At 43.4% G+C, this 17,866-nt stretch overlaps 1 protein-coding gene across 1 annotated transcript; it reads right to left on the bottom strand.

Moving 5' to 3' along the window:
- Window positions 1-15,995: 15,995 nt before the first annotated feature.
- On the bottom strand, window positions 15,996-16,585 carry LOC103636928 (peptidyl-prolyl cis-trans isomerase CYP20-3, chloroplastic). The gene is made up of 3 exons (XM_020543260.1): window positions 16,460-16,585; window positions 16,238-16,382; window positions 15,996-16,142 (listed from the first exon to the last, which is right to left on the bottom strand). The coding sequence occupies exons 1-3, from the start codon at window positions 16,568-16,570 to the stop codon at window positions 15,997-15,999; spliced, it is 402 nt and encodes a 133-aa protein (XP_020398849.1). The 5' UTR covers window positions 16,571-16,585; the 3' UTR covers window position 15,996.
- Between the last annotated feature and the right edge of the window lie 1,281 nt (window positions 16,586-17,866).

The raw sequence follows: 17,866 nt of genomic DNA, 5'->3' as shown, positions 1-17,866 counted from the left end.
TGATCGGATACTCCGTGTAGGTCAAATCTCCCTTAACACTGAGCTCTTCCATTGGTAACTGTTCCTCGGGGACATGGAGACACTTCTTAAGCTGAGACACATGGAATACATTATGCACATCAGATAGATTATCAGGTAGCTCGAGTTGGTATGCCATCTCCCTAACTCGCCTAAAGATTCTGAATGGTTCAATAAAGCGAGGGGACAATTTGCCCTTGACTTTTAACCTCCTCATTCCACGAAGTGGTGACACCTTGAGGTATACATGATCTCCTTCCTCAAATTCCACTAGTCTTCTTCTATTATCAGCATAGCTCTTTTGCCGGGTCTGAGCTACCCTCAAATTCTCCCAAATTATATGGACTTGTTCTTCTCCCTCTTAAATCGGTTCAGGCCCAAAGAACTGTCTTTCTCTAGTCTAATCCCAATATAGAGGAGTCCTGCACTTCCTGCCATATAAAGCTTCAAATGGTGACATCTTCAGACTGGCCTGATAACTATTATTATATGAGAACTCAGCATATGATAGACTTTTATCCCAACTTCCTCCATGCTGAAGGGCACAAGCTCTCAACATATCTTCCAGTACTTGATTGGTCCTTTCAGTCTGTCCATCAGTCTGAGGGTGATAGGCTGTACTAAAGTTCAACTTCGTATTCATATTCTCGTGGAAACTTCTCCAAAATCTTGAGGTGAACTGTGAACCTCGATCAGACACGATCTTCCTTGGTACTCCATGTAAACACACAATCTGAGCCATATATAACTCTACTAGCTAAGAACCTTTATAAGTAGTCTTGACAGGAATGAAGTGAGCTACTTTAGTCAATTTATTCACAATCACCCATATAGCATCATATCCTTTCTGGGTGTGAGGCAATCCAGTAATGAAATCCATACCAATCTCTTCCCACTTGCACTCGGGTATCTTTAGTGAATGCAGTAGTCTAGCTGGCCTCTGGTGTTTAGCCTTAACTCTTTGACACACATCGCACATAGCCACATGTGCAGCCACATCTCTCTTCAATCCATACCACCAGTATTTCTGTTTGAAATCCTGATACATCTTGGTACTACTAGGATGAATAGAATAAATCCGAGTCATGGGCCTCCTTTAAAATAGTCTCACGAAGTGTTTCAATATCAGGAACACATATCCTGTCCTTGAACCATGTGGTGCCTTGCTCATCCTTCGTAAACTCTGGACCTCTACCTTTCGTAATAACATCCTTAATTTCTTATATCTTAGCATCACCAATCTGTCCTTTGTGGATTTCTTGCTCCAAGGTAGGTTCCACATCAATGGTAACTCCTTCAGTGTGAGCAACTATCCCCAGGTTAAGTCTCCTGAAATCCTCAATAATCTCATCGGGTAGCTGGGCCACAATAGCTGAATGAACGTGTTCCTTCCGACTCAAGGCATCAGCAACCAAATTCGCCTTGCCTGGGTGATAGTGAATCTCCAAATCATAATCTTTAATAAGCTCCAACCAACGGTGTTGCCTAAGGTTGAGATCCTTCTGAGTGAATATGTACTTCAAGCTCTTATGATCCGTGTATACTTGACACATGGTTCCCATGATATAATGTCTCCAAATCTTAAGCGCATGCACAATTGCTGTAAGGCCCAAAACTTGTACAAAAAATAAAAATAATGAATAAATATATCTATATGATAATGCTTTGGGATTATGAAACCTAAGGAAATTAATTGATCCATTTATGTTTAACAAGTTCAATTAATATGATTATATTAGACGAATAACAAAATAAATAAATACATAAATGTGCACCTCATAATGAAATTCTTGTATTCGTATTCAAATTTGTGAAACAAGTTTGAGTTTAAAAATTAGAATTTGAAAATAAAGTGGAACAGAAAAGAAAAGGATGGGAATTTAAAGGAAATCATTTATTTCTCCATAAATAAATAACAAGAAAAATAATAACTAATAATATTAAAAATAGCAGCAGTCATATTCATAGTAGTAATGATTTTGACACTGGGAGTCTGAAATTCAAATTAGGGATTTGAATATGGTTCAAATGCTTCAAATTTGGAAAAAAAAGGTAAAATAAAAAAAGAAACGATTTACCAGCGCCTTGGGCCGGGTCTTCACCGCGCAGCCCATCCCTTTTCCCTGAATCCCACCGCTGGCCGACCCACGTCCCGCTAGTCAGCCAACTAATTTTCTTCTCCGCACACACGCAGTTCGGTCGCTGTCACGTGGGCCCATGTTTGTTTGTATTGCTACGACTAGCATGAGGTTTCGAGGATTTGGAGATCATCCTGGTAACGGGAATCTCAAGTGCCAAGCAAGTTGTGACCATGATTCACTTTTGTTACCCAATAATATTCTTTAGTATCATTATTCAATGAATAGGTTTAATTTTGATGGGACCCAATAGGCCACCCTAGTCTGTTCATCCTTTTTACCTTGTTACCCCTGAATCACATGGGTAGTTTTGGCTATTGCTTTACATGGTTTTTGGGATAATATTTCTTTATATCCATGTTCCAATTATTCTGTTATGTTATTTATGTTCATGTCAAGATCATTAAATGTTAATTGGAACATGGAGCTTAACTTGAGAAACACGTGCCACCACAAGGGTTTAATGGGACACCCTTGGCCACCTAACTAGGAAAGCCAGTGGAAGACTACCTTACCCGAAAGGGGCAAGGGCAGTAGGGGATTGCATGCAAGGAGGTTCTCGGGTTGATTTTGCTGCGATGGTGGTCAGACGGGGGATTCTTGCAAGTGCTCTTCCCATAAACTGTAGCGGGTTTTCGGAAGCTAGTGGAACTTTGTAAAAGCCTCGTAGTGGATCCCTAGCCATTCACCTCGGTAGTGTTTAAGGGCTTTGCAAACCCTGGCGACATGGGATACATGACTTGTGGGTACATGGTACAACCTCTGCAGAGTGTAAAACTGGTATACTAGCCGAGCTCACGGTCATGAGCAGCTCAGGACTCTCGCATGATTAAATTATGAAACTTAAATTCAATTTGTCATTTGCATTTGCATGGGTTTATTATTAATTTTGTTCTATTATAATTTATTATGGTTTGGTATTTACTTACACTTAGTAACTGTTAATAAAATTTTGACCAACTTTAAAAGCAATGCTCAGCTTTAACCATTCTCTTTGGTAAGCCTTACACTTCATGAGCTCCCACCGTTGGTGAGTTCATACCACATTATTCCCCATAACTTGTTGAGCGATGAACATGTGTGAGCTCATCCTTGCTGTCTCACACCCCCAGAGGAGAAGAACAGGTGGTTCAAGTGGAGCCACATCAAGGAGTTCGATTCGATCTAGGTGGCATCTCCTAGTTGACTTTCTGGTGCCAAGGACGATCTTTAGTTCATTTTATATTTACCTTTATTTTGTAAGACTTCCGCTATGTAATAAATACTCTGATTATTGTGACATTTATCTCTATACACTCTGTTATTATATATGTTGTCTTCTTTGGCGCATGTATGAGATGCACCCGGCTTTGTTCCTTAAAGCCCGGGGTGTGATAGAAGTGGTATCAGAGGAATGTTGACTGTAGGATGAAACCTAGATAGAAATGGACAAACCCTTACCATCTTACCTTACTCTGATTCTTATCTAAACTTTTCTTAATTATTTCTCATCTATTTCCGCTTGACTCTGATTATCCTTATCTCTTCTTTCTAAAGACAAATGTGGATTTCACACTTTGAAATCCTGTGCCTAAAGTGACTTTTAGAAATAGGAAAACTACTCTTAGGGACAAAAACAAAACTATTTTTATAGGTATCTATACGCTTGAGTGTTTGTTCTTATGATATTTGTCTGATTTGGATCTTTGATTGAGTGTGAGTAGTTGTGGAGTAATGTCCACAATTACATCTACATATACGTATAGGCATAAAAATAAATAAATAAAATTCATGAGATAACTAAACAACTTAGATTATCCTCCATTAAATTATATCTATTTCATACAGATCCACCTTATCTTAAAAGATTCTCTCTTATCTTAATAGATCCATCTTATCCCGAAAAGATTTTATCTTATCCTAATAGATCTAACTAATCTCAAGAGATTCTATCTTATTCTTAGAGATTTATCTTGTCCTAATAAGCATACTTGTTGGGGGCCTTCGTCCTCCGAAGGTCCTCAAAAACGTGATTTAACAATGTCTTCCAAGTGTAACATATGAACAGGTACTTTCGGACTCGGGCTAAAAGCATACACGATGTGAGAAGCATGATCGTGATGAAGGTTGTTGTTGCTCCGAAGCTACGCGCAAGGGAGCTTCGGCTCAATGGTGAAAAAAGGAACCGACTTAAAAGGGAAAAGGCTATTTAGTCCCCATTGGGTTGTCTAAAATTAAATAGTAAATATGAAGGACATGAATGCAATTTCACACAGGCTGCGCCCTGTGCCTATAAATAGATGAACAGTACCCCTGTACTGTTCACGCTGATTTGTACTCGCTCGTGCATTACGCTTGTACTACCTCCTTCTGTCAAGCCGAAGGTACAAATGTAATTTTGCATTATTTCTGTTTATTCATGATAATATAATAAAAGATGGGTTAATAATGTTATATAATCATTCATATTGTTTTTTATGTTTTGCATACTTCTTCTTTCATTAATGTATACTGTGATGATGAAGGTATGTCCTTCATGACCTTCGTCTGAAAATCATTATATCCTAAGGGAAATAATGCTTTGAAGGACGAAGGGCCTTAACCTTTAACATTTTGTGTTGCCTTGTTCTTAATTCATAGCATTTGAGAACAAGTCCCCAACATTGGTGCCCACCTCCGGTGAACTCATTCGACCACCTTTGGCCAGCACTGACCTTCGTCATGCCGTCGAAGAAGATAACCGCGCCAGGGGCTTCTGCACTGCAACCACTAGACACAAATCAGGAGACTCTCTCTCTCCAAGAGGCTCAAAGGCAGAAGAGGAAAGCCACCAGTCCAACACTCCAGGAGGAGTTGGACCAAGAGATCAGGGACATGGAAATCATCCATCAACAAGTGCAAAGTAAGAAAGAGAAGATGGCTCGGCTCACTGATCTTCAAAGGAAGATCGACGAAACTACTGAAGAAGTGCGTCATCTTGCTCAAGATGAACAAGACCGAAGGCCCCAACACAGGGAGCTTCGTCAGGAAGGCCTATTCAACGAAAATGGATGGTATGATGATTTTAATCATGATACCTTTACTTTTGATGATGCTTCTCCCTTGGCAGCAGAACTGCAGGCTATCCCATGGCCACAATCATACAAGCCACCTCAGCTACCAATGTATGATGGGCACTCAGACCCAAAACAATTTCTGATGAGTTATGAGGCAACAATATCCTCATACGGAGGCAATGCAGCTGTCATGGCTAAATCCTTCGTCATGGCAGTCCGGAACGTGGCCCAGACATGGTATTCTTCCCTTCGGTCAGGGACAATTACGTCATGGTAGAAGCTCAAGGACATGCTGGTGACCAGTTTCCAAGGCTTTCAGACGAAGCCAGTCACAGCTCAGGCCCTGTTCCAATGCACACAAGACCATGAGGAATACCTCCAGGCATAAGTCGGAAGGTTCTTGCGATTAAGGGCACAAGCGCCCAAAGTGACCAATCAAATTGTCATTGAGGCCATGATTAAGGGCCTTCGGCCAGGACCCACGGCTCAGTACTTTGCCAGGAAGCCCCCACAAACTCTAGAGAAGCTACTTCAGAAGATGGATGAGTACATCTGGGCTGACAACGATTTCCGCCAAAGAAGGGAGGAAGCTTACAGATTCTCGGAAATGACCAGGGGCTTCGGAGGAAGAATCCACCCGAGGCATGTCAGGTCAATTCATAACTCCACTCAGAATGACGACAAAGGAAGTCTGCTTCAGAGGCCACAGTACACCTCGCAATCTTCGGGGCAACAACAAAGCTCTTTCAGGCCGCCAGCTCCAAGGGGCAGAGGCGCCAGGGGCTTCGGAGGAAGATACGGGGATCAGCCCAGGAATATTTATTGCTTATTCTGCGGTGAGGACAAAGGCCATACTACAAGAATGTGCCAAATCACCATTCAGAAGCAGAAGGAGATCGCGGAAGCCGAAGCTCGGCAGAATCAGCCGAAGCAGGTCTTGCACATCGCTTCGTGCCACTCTCCCTATATACCAGAATATGTGGGCAATCATCCTGCAGCTTCTGTTGCTTTGGCTAGCCAGTCACATGCTTCCTGGCCACAACTCCCACCCCCACCACCACTGCAACCAACCTATTCCCGAAGCCAGCAGCCAGAAGGGCTTCAACACACCCAACAACAACGGGAGTTCAGGGAGGAATCCGAAGCTCGCACAGTCAACAGTACTGTGCCAGAATCAAAGCACATTTATTGAGCGATATCCTACCCCCGAAATACTTTTACATGTCATTTTGTTTTTCAATAAGGAACAATCAATGTAAATCTAGTTTTAATTCCTTGTAACAGTTTTGCTTCTATCAGAATGAAATATATCTTCACAGACTTACGAAGCTAAAAAACTGCCGAAGCTCAAAAGTCGTTCCTAAGGGAATGCAGAGCTAAAGATCGCCGAAACTACAAAAAGTCGTTCCTAAGGGAGCGCAGTGCAAGTTTTGCCGAAGCTACAAAAAGTCGTTCCTAAGAGAGCGCAGTGTAAGTTTTCTGCTCAAAAGTCGTTCCAAAGGGAATGCAGAGCCAAATACCGCCAAAATATAAGGCGAAGAAGTTTAAAAGACGTTTCTAAGGGGATGTAGAACTTATACCGCCGAAATAGAAGGCGGAGAAGTTCAAAAGACGTTCCTAAGGGGATGCAGAACTTACACCAAAAAATAAGCGGTGAAGCCGGAAAATAAACGGCAAAGAGGTTCCGATCGTTCCTAAGGGGACACAGAGATTGTGTGTTTCAGTGTGGGCATGTGGGTGTGTGTCTTCGGCATTAGCATCATTCTTCGCATCAGATCATCACATCATCCCGCATAGCATCACATCATACATCATATCGCACCAATGACACAAATTGAATACGAAGTCGATCTTCGGAAAATGCTTTATAAAAATGAAAATGTGCTAAGGCACAAAGTAAGCTGAGAAATACAATTTCATCAGCTCTATTGCAAAAAGAAGGGATCCCTTGTTTACGAAGCTTGGATGTTTTGCGAAGCTTGGATGTTTTTACGAAGCTTGGATGTTCTTACGAGGCACGGATGTTTTCACGAAGCATGGATCTTTTTCTTTATGAAGCATGAAAAGAAGGGAAGGTGTTTTTCGCCGAAGGCTCAAAAACGGTATGTATATAAAAGTTTCATGCATCGCAAAGAAGCGAATTACAAATAATTTACATATTAGATTCAAAAGTATATACATCGAATATTACAGTCTTGTTGCAGCAAAGTTACATTGATCGTCTAAAAATGTTTTTTTACGATAAGTACTAGTCTTCCTTCAGGACCTTCTCCGTAACTTCATTTAGCAATTTGTTAACGACTTCGTCAACAACAGATTCGGCTATATTAATAATCTCCAATGCTTCCTTCTTTTCTAGATCGGCCAAGGGATCAAACGGTTCCGGTGGCAGAGATAATTCAGCTATAGTAGAAAAAGTTAATTAGTTCGAAGCCATAAAAACAAATTCCGAAGCTAAAAGCCACGAAACAATACCTATACGTCTTTCACGCTCTGCAGCTTCCTCAGCTTGTTTCGCTTCCACTCGGGCGTCATGAATGTCTTTTTCACTTTTCTTCATAATTTCGTGAGCCATTTCTCGGCCACCACTTACCCAGATGTCATTGTAAAATTTTCTATCCATTAAACTTGGTTCAGCTGAGGGATCCTTTGTCTCATCCACGGACAAGGCAGCTTCGGCCTGGGCCAGGGTCTTGACATGGTCGCACCCCGCCTTCTCCAGGATGGCTGAAATTCCTCTTGCACCGGAGAACGCGTAGACATCCCTGTGATCACTTAAAATTTCTTCGAAAGCTTTGGCCTCTCCATTATTTATCCATTCGATAACACCTTCAGTGTCGCCTCGTATGAAGTTATCTTCGTTGGAATAGGCGCCCATGTTGGCGAAGCTAGCCTTTATTTTCTCCATGCAGCCCAAGGATTTTACAAAACATCTTTCTTTGGATGTGCGAAGTTCTTCATCTATTTTCTCTAAATGATTTTTCCAATATTCACTTATATCTCGGTTAGCTTCTGCGAGACCGCATTTTTCTTTGGCTTCGGCCAACTGTTTCCGAAGGTCTTTGATTTCATTCTTTTGAATTTCGGCTTGAGCCTTGAAACTAGCTTCATCTTCTTTCACTTTGTTTACTAATGAAATCAAGATTTTGTCTTTTTCAAGACCTTCGTTCCTTAATTCGATTACCTCTGAACGAAGATTGTTTAGAGCCATTGTATATCCTTCATCTTCAATGTTTTTTGTGCTCTAAGGGCATTGCTAAGAATTAGGCCCTGCAAGAGAGGGAAAGAATAAGTATGACAAGTAAAATACCCCATTTTTTATTCAAATGTAACTTTTATACCTTTATGTTATTATACACCAAGCTGTCAGCAAGCTCATCCTTCGATAAGATTGAAAGGCCATCTTCTAGCTTCGGGAATCTAATGCTTCTACCTATCTCCCGGCACATGGATATTTCTTTATTATCCGGGAGACAGTACAAAAAATCTTCTTCCCCACTGCCATTAAACACTAATGCCCCCTTCGGGTATTTTAATTTCTGGGCATAGTGTAGTGCTTCTAGCTTTTCTTCTTGAGAAAGTCTCTTCCCCAAAGCATAATGAATGATGTAATCAGTGCTCTCTTTTGAAGCTTCGGTAGCAGCCGCTTCAACCTTTTCAGATGCAATTTGCTCTGCCGCTTCAGTTACGACAGCCTCTGTCCCGACGGTTTCTGAAGGCCCAGCTTCGGTTTCAGCTTGAATTATTATAGCCTCGACTTCTGCCTGTTTTGTTTCAACTTCGGGTTGTGCTTTCGAAGCTTCGGCAATTTTTCTTGGAGTAGAACTCAAGGATTTTGCTATTTCTAACACAACATCTAGCACATTTGCCATCCTTCTCCTCTTAGGAGTTGTGGCAGAATTCTTTTGTGTCTTCGGCACTATTGCCTCTGTTGAAGGGCTCAAAATCTCTGGCATTTTTGCTATTTTTTCAATTTTTGACCCTTCATCTTTGTCTTTGTCAGCCTTTGTTTCAACTAGTTCAACTAAAGGTAGCTTCGGCATTATAGTCGGCTCTTTAGTCCTCTGTGCAGGAGGAGCAGTTTCTTTTGTTTTGGCAGCCGAAGAGGCCCCTTTGCCAAACTCAGGTATCGCAGCCGGTTCAATGAAACGTGGTCGGTGAGTTAGAACCTTCAACTTTTTTCCCTTCGGCACAGGCTCATCTGGGGTGGACGAAGTAGCAGCTTTCCTCTTTTTTCCCTGTCCACGTAGCGAATAGCGGTAGTCGAGGTAAACGAAGCCAATGGCGTCAAAAACTCTGTTCAATCTCTTCTTTCCCCGACCTCCGAAGGCTGCGGATAGTGCATTATCTTCTGCCTTGGAATATGCTCCAAGCAGTTCATCACTTGTAGCTTTGATACATTTCAACCATTCATCATTTAGTTCATCAAACTTATCCTCAAACCTGAATGTATACTTCAGCCGGACCAAATCACCTTCGTTAGAGTTAGTGATGATTTCCTTCGGCATTTCCCAGTTTTCCACAAGCGGCCATACTCTGAATGCTATATGTTCTTGAATTAAATCCCTTGTACCAATGAAGGAGCAGACAGTACTGAAGGCCTTCTGACATGCTTTGGTGGCATCATCAATTTCAACCTTTGGCTTTCGGAGGCCGAAGCGGGACCATATGGGGCGCATGATAACTTCCTTAATGTCTTCCCTCGCTGTCTAATCGTTCTTTACATAAAACCATTCTTCCATCCAAGCCCAGGCCATCTCTTCCAAAATGTTGGCACTAGGTGGCTTGCGTGGGGATGGGCGATAAATCCATAACAACCGAAGTTGTTGTGGTACTGCTCTTTACCCATAGCCTTCGTCTTATATAGAAGTTCATGCATACTACAGAAGCACTTCGCGCTTGGCTCTAGCCCTTGACTTCTTACTGCCAGGCAAAAATCCCCATCCTTATTATGGCTTCGGTGGTGATCTGATGAAGGAAGATATGGTAGATCTTCAGGACTTCAACTACAAACTTACTCAAAGGGAACCGAAGTCCAGCCTTGAAGAAGCTTCGGTAAATCACAACTTCGTTTTCTTCAGGGGCAGGGACATTGTTGTCTCCACCAGCTCTCACAATAGATATATCCCGAAAGTACCTTCCTCTCATGTTCTCAAGATGACTTTGTTTGATAGTCGATTTTCCGAAAATTGAATGACCTGGCCTCCAGGGCCGATCCTCAGAATCTTTGCCCCCACTTTCCACATCATAGCTATCATTGTCACCAGTATCTTCAGACAGGCCTTCCAGTATCTCCTTAGTAATCTTCTCTGTATTTGTTTTCGCCATCGACTCAACAAATCCAGCAATATAAGGATTCACAGCCTTCTTCTCCTCAAAAAGCTTCTCCTCTTCAGTCAGCTTCATCTCAGCGGAAATCTTCTTGTCTTGAGACATCTTTTCTTCAGAAATGGTGAAAACACGTTTTCTAAACCGAAGCTCGGAGAGCTTGAAAAGCTATCAATCGCTAGTGAGCAAGAGCTATAAAATTGAAAGAATAAGGCAAATGGCACAAGCAGTGTATCAAGTGCAGTTGGTGTGAGTTCCTATTTATACGCCCAATGCGCTCCAAATTGGAGGGCCCCGTCTGTCATTGACTATTGCTATTCTAGCAAAGGGAAGGTGTTTTTTCGGACCTTCGGCTTAAGGCCTTCGTCCATGTCGCAATCTGAAATCGTTATCTTAACAAATTAATACTGCGAGGGGCTACTGTTGGGGGGCCTTCATCCTCCAAAGGTCCTCAAAAACGTGATTTAACAATGTCTTCGAAGTGTAACATATGAACAGGTACCTTCGGACTTGGGCTAAAAGCATACACGATGTGAAAAGCATGATCGTGATGAAGGTTATTGTTGCTCCGAAGCTACGTGCAAGGGAGCTTCGGCTCAATGGCAGAAAAAGGAACCGACTTAAAAGGGAAAAGGCTATTTAGTCCCCATTGGGTTGTCTAAAAGTAAATAGTAAATATGAAGGACATGAATGTAATTTCACACAGGCTGCGCCTTGTGCCTATAAATAGATGAACAGTACTCTCGTACTGTTCACGCTGATTTGTACTCGCTCGTGCATTAGGCTTGTACTACCTCCTTCTGTCAAGCCGAAGGTACAAATCTAATTTTGCATTATTTCTATTTATTCATGATAATATAATAAAAGATGAGTTAATAATGTTATATAATCATTCATATTGTTTTTTATGTTTTGCATACTTCTTCTTTCACTAGGTCTATGCCCGTGCGATGCCACGGGAAACATATGAAATCGTTATATGTGTGGTATCGCAAATCAAATAAAGTGAAAAACATGAAATATTTATACACACGATATTGTAAATCAAACAACATATCATAGCAACAGTGAGAGATCCATCCATGCCACAAACGAGCATAGAAGAGAGCCGGAGTGTGCCTTTTCATCACCTTCTTAACATTGGCAGCAACTACTAATAAACGACTACTAATTAACTACTACTACTACTAATTATGCCTACTACTCACTCACTTACTATCATATACTTATCATAGGCCTAAGAGCTAAAAAAACAACCTGGACTTGTTTCTTCTCTGTTGCTGTCTTCACTGTCCCCTCCTTCTCCCACTCTGAAGAAGATTACACCTCTCCAAAGGTATTTCTTTTTTCTTTGTCAAAGCTTCTCTACGCACGGTTGATGGGGCCAGCCATCATGTAGCCATATTAGTATTCCCCTGCGCACAACAGCCCGTCAACACACAGATTATGACCATCATGATTCAGGATCTATGCTGGCATAAACATGCATCATGGTCATGGGAGCAGCAGCTAGCTTATTATTAATGGTTACAGCACTATCAGAAAGACAGGCACAAGGAGGGTTGTTGTTGACACTTACTCCCAGATTAGAGGAATGGAGGGGGCCCTCCCCTTTTTTTTGCTCTGTGCACCTCACACATCATAGCCCAATGGCTTCATGCTCAGGATAAAACCTGGAGAAATTCCGAACAGATGTAACAACAAAAAAACAATAATCTTTGATTTCTTTTGCTCACCCCACATGAATTGCTTGCAATAAGAGAAACAGCACGCAGAAAAGATTTAAGCTAGTTGCTGAGAACGTTTACCTGGGCACTTGAAAGAAGCAGGAGGGCGTAGGGGTCCCTGGAATCCAGCAATCCGGTGGGCGACGCGCAACCAGCAAACTCGGCTCCGCCATGGTGCGCGTGCTGCAGCTTCCTGTAACCAGACAAAATGATAAAATCGAAAAAAGAAGCTTTTTTAGGTGGCAACTGAAGCTATCGAAACAAACAAGCAACGCAACCCAACGTGCAGTGCAATTGCAATGTGACTGAAGAGAAGTGCGGATGTGGATGAGAATGCGATGCATGCAGGCAGGCAATGGGCAATGCAACAGAGAAGAAGGGAGAACGGACCTGAACCTGCCGGGGACCTTACCCTTCTCCTTGTAGGGCTTGACGAGCGCGCGTCGCACACGAAGTGCGGGTTGCCCTTGCTCAGGATGGCCTTCACCGTCTCGGCGTACACGAAGGTGACGAAGCCGAACATGCGCTTCTGCTGGTACGGGATGCGCACGTCCTACATCGGCCCGAACATGCTGCTCGGTCCATCGATGGCGGGGCAACGTTATTGGACGGCTAGTGGAAACGAAACGGAACAAGCGGAGCAGGGGTGCCAATAATGGCGGCGTGTGCTCTGGGTACCCGAAGTAGTTGGACACGATCTGCCGCGCGGCGGGACTACGGATGAGGTCGTCGCGGTCCATCCGCGGGGAGCGCACCGGGAACCTGTGCATGTCCTCGCCGCCGAGCAGCATGCCCACCGTCGCCCTGGAACAGGCAGCAACACGCAGAGAATAAAATGGGAATGGTGAGACCGGAGACAAGATGAAGACAGCGCCAACGAACAACACATGTATTAGGAGCACCATGAATCTAAGTCCCAGCGCCGACCTCCTCGCTGCGCAAAAGTCTCCAGAGGCCCTGCTCAAAACCCCCCATGGACACAACGAAGCACCGAATCGAGCAGAGCCTAATAATCGCTGAATTTTCAACCCACAAACAATATCAAGCGTAGGTAGCGTACCGCGATCAGAGAGGCAGGAGTTGGGCTCAGCAGGGCTACTACCGCTGCTCGCACCGCTACTCGCATGGGTGCCAGGCCGACAGAGCACAACCCAGACGCACACGGCCACCTGCAGATTATAACAACTGCGCTCAAATTTGGGAATTTCGGGAGCATACTTTAATTTCCACACAAAGGATATTATAACAGAAATGGTACTGCCAACTATGATTCTGAAAAGGGTAATCTTGAATGCTCACATCGAGATATGCCGACAAGTGAGGTTTAAATTTAGATTAATTAGGATACATATTTGTCGGCTTTTAAATTTTCTGGTTAATAAATAGAAAGGAAGATATAGCAAGAAAAAAAATTATAGCAAAAAAATAAATTATAGCCACCACCTGACTACCCTATTACAGACACCAATCAATTTTTGACATATGACAATGCAGAGAACACTGAAATCATTAAACAGTTTGGCGGTAATAACATATTAACAAAACAAACAGATTATCCACAAATTCATAACTACCTATCAGCTAGTGTAGTTGTTAGTATTTCAGTCCATTATTAGTCCACACACGAGCAAACAAGCATATCTAAACCACACAACCTTCAACAAAAAACATGACAAGGTAGTAAATGATCATTACTGTGAAATGATGTTAAGAATTAGAAGATTGGATTTAGACTTTAACCATTGAAGTTCATGAATAAATAATCTATATTAACAATCAACGCTCAACTTTGCCACTATGCAAATGACAAGGTAGTAAATCTGTAAAGCAGATAAAGGAAGTTGATGGCTCCTTGGAGATTTGAATAAAATGGTAAGAACACAGTTGTCAAGTATTACGTCTGATGGACAAAAGGTAGATAAACTAATAACATTTTATAGTCAAACAAAAAAGAGGCCAGTGCTTGAGAAGAATGAACAGAGTGCATTATGAAGCGTCTAGAGCCTGAGTGTGCTTCTATATAGGAAAATGCTATCAGAGAACAAAAAACATGGAGACATCTATCTGAGTACTGCTACCTATCTTTGCTCTGTACTAACCAGAAATTGAAACCGTCGGAGGTATAGTGGATGGCCCTGGGGCGTGTGGCCAGATCAGCCGAGTCAATCTAGTTGTGACCGATGAGGAAGTTTCAGGCGAAGGACAGTTCCCTGATCTCGTCATCGTCGAGCCAGGCAGGAGGTGGAGGAACGTGCCGGTCTGGGCGCTGACGATCTCCGAGGTGAGCGGGACCACATTATTGGGGTGGCTGCAGTTGCAGAGTACCATGGAGGACCAGTTCTTGCGCGTATACACTCTCTGGATGGCACCATCCATCTTGGTGACCTCGGCGGGCTGATACTCGTGCTTAACACAGGTCACAACAATGCTGCCAGCACCAGCGCCGACGACGCGGTTGGCCAGGTCTGCAAGTTAGAGGAAGTCGCAGTTGACGAAGAACGCCCAGCTGCGGTTGCCCAAATCTGCACAACACACGTTGTGGTAGCTTTGAATGCGGTGGCGCTGGCATGGCTAGACGTGTGAGGCTGTGGTGGATCTGGTCAGTGGGATGGAACGGAGGAGCGTTGGCGTGCACGTCTGTTGGGGAGGGGGCGCGCGCTGCCTCAGCGGCGGGCGCGGTGGGAGTTGCGATGCGGGGGTGGGCGCGGTGGGCGGGGGCTGGCAATGCAAGGGTGGCAGCGGCGGGGCTTGTCCTCCTCCTTCCAGGCGGTGGCGGAGCTTGCGCTTGGCGGGGTGGTTGTTCGGCACGTGGCTGGCCTGCACGAATGGGGCGAAATCGACGGGCGGGATAGTTGGGGATGAAAGTTGGGTGAGGGGAACGCCGTTGGGCGCGTGCTCCGGCGTGGAGGGGGAGGTGCGACCACCATGCGCGACATGCGGATGGCCTGCGCGGATGGAGCAGTTGGGACAACGAGGGACGCGTGCGAGGATTTGGCTGGAGGAGTGGCGGGCTATTCATGGGAGATTGAGGAGCGGCTCCGCAGGCGGGGTGCGGGTTCCGCGGCGGGGGAGGCGGAGCGGCGGGTGGGATTCGCAGGCGTGGGAGGCGGAGTGGCGGGTGGGATTCGCAAGCGGGGGCAGTCTACACTGCCCTCTTAATAGTTAGTACAGATTAGTGATCCAATGCAGATAGCTAGATGCTAACTTCAAAGTGCGATTATAGTACAGAGTGATAGCCTAATAGACATTGATTGAGAATATGAGATAATGTTCAATGTTCCACAAGCTTGTCCATAGAAACAATATGGATCCGATCCAAACAGGCTCAACAAATTCCATGGATTGTGGAGGGCTTGATGCACTGGAAATATAGGTTCTAGTTCTATATCTTAAACCCATATGCCAATAAACATGTGCCCCATATGATTGCCATTGACTGGTGATAGTCATCCTAAAATCCATAGTAGATCCCGTAACTAATAAACTGATTTTTGAGCAAGGCATGATACTTAACTATTAGGAGACTTGCAGCGAGTATGCAAATCAATAGGTGCAATATAACTTTATCTGGCCGAGCTTAACAGACTGGATGTCTTGGCAGAAAAAAATCATAACTGATTTTGTCCTGCTTTCAGGTTTTCCATCCATGTTGGTGTTCATTCTATTGTTACTTGTCAGCAATGATTTACTATGTTGAATGATGAATAGGAACTTCAATTCTACTCACATCTTCTTCAGTTGTAGGAATATTTAACAAAATCTGCAGTGGCCATTCAGACCAATTGCGTAGAGGTAAAAAATGCTTACATTGTTTTGCTGGAAGTCCCCGCCTTGAATCATAAAGTCCTTGATGATCCGGTGGAAGGAGCAGCCCTTGTAGCCGTACCCTTTCTCACCTGCCGCAACCAAAAGAGCAGCAATGCTCGGTAAATTCGACTCGTAAAACTATTGTGACCAGCGCTGATTCAAATTCAATCCATAGCGTACGCACCAGTGCAGAGCGCACGGAAGTTGTCGACGGTCTTAGGTACGACCTCTCCGAAGAGCCCGATGACGATGCGGCCCGCAGGCTCCCCGCCGACCTCCACGTCGAAGAAGCACTTGCTCGTCACCTTGGCCTGCAGCTCCACGGCTCCCTGCAGCGAAACACCGGCAGTCTGTCACAACGCGCTTGGCCTCGGGGAGCGCTGTAGGTGCCCGTAGCCACAAATACCTCTGCCGCAGTGGCGCGGACGACGACAGCGCCACGGGCGTCGCGGTGGCCGCCGAGCCTCAACGTGGGGATAGCGCGGGCGGGACGGAGGGAGAGCGCGCCGCGTCGCATTTCCGTTGAGTAGCAGAGGTGCACTACTAGAAAACCCCCCTTGTATGTACGTTTTAGTTGTAGCGCACACAAAAGCGTCTCTACGGCGGTACATAAAGACGTTATTTGAAACAATTTTAAGAACGCATCAAAATGTTACGGTATTTGACACGCTTTCAACGTGAAGAGATACCTAAACACAATTTTTAACACGCTATTAAAATCGTATTAGAATGACACGAAATTAGACACGCTTTCAATCGTCAGTAACCTATAGACACGTTGCAAAACACGTATTAAAATCGTCTATAGGAACCTTAAGACGCTTTTTGATATGCAATTAAAACGTATAAAAATGGCATAGTTAGACATGCTTTCAATACGTGACTAACATGAAGATACGTCATAAAGCGCATCGAATAACCGTTATTAGCCACATAGAGATGTTTTTTATGTGATAACGAAATATCTCTAGTTGATATGAAATTAGATACGCTTTTAACCGTTACTACTTGAAGACACGTTTTAATGTGTATTAGCAATTTATCCTTAACCATGTAGAGATGTTTTTGGTGTAAAATTTAAAACATGTAACCTACGACCGAGGTATATTAGTCACCATAGTTGTTGTGTGGTATATCTTCCACTAGAGCTAACGTGACATATATTATAGGAGGCTAAAACAATATAATGTTAACATTAATTGTGTTTAGCTAGTGTATGTTGTATAGGTCTAATAAAGGCATAATAATAATAATAATAATAATAATAATAAAAAATTAGAAAAAAAATATGGTCATGCCCACTTGAAATGGGAAAAAGTATGGTCACTCACTCGATAATAATAAATAGAAAAAGCGCCTGATTTGGGCACACTCATAACCAGAAAACATCAAAGCTAAGAATAATTAAATAAGCCATGTTACAAGTCTCATGGATTGTACGTAGTATTTAATCAAATAGAAAAATTTGTACACTAAACAACATTAACCCAACAAGTTGGCACCTCCTATCTAAAGTAACACATATTAGTTCATTCTGATTCACAGTGCAAGTAAAAAACCCACAATATTCTTTTATAGCATTAGATGACCAGAAAACCTAAGCCTTGTCTAACTTTCTTCATCGAGTTATACACCCATGTCAAAATTATCTCTTGGGCTAACTCTCACCACAGTGTTCCATGGTTCAGCTTTTGGGTTTTGGACATAAAAGACTTGCTGAATTTGTGATGAAAATACAAAAGGATCATCATCTAGTTTATCACCAGTGTGTATTTTCCGAGAAAAATTCACATGACTGTATCCGAACTCATCT

This window comes from Zea mays, chromosome 8, assembly GCF_902167145.1.
Source record: "Zea mays cultivar B73 chromosome 8, Zm-B73-REFERENCE-NAM-5.0, whole genome shotgun sequence".
Classification (NCBI taxonomy): domain Eukaryota; kingdom Viridiplantae; phylum Streptophyta; class Magnoliopsida; order Poales; family Poaceae; genus Zea; species Zea mays.
The sequence above is the reverse complement of the archived record's forward strand: the minus strand, read 5'-3'. Positions and strand labels throughout refer to the sequence as shown.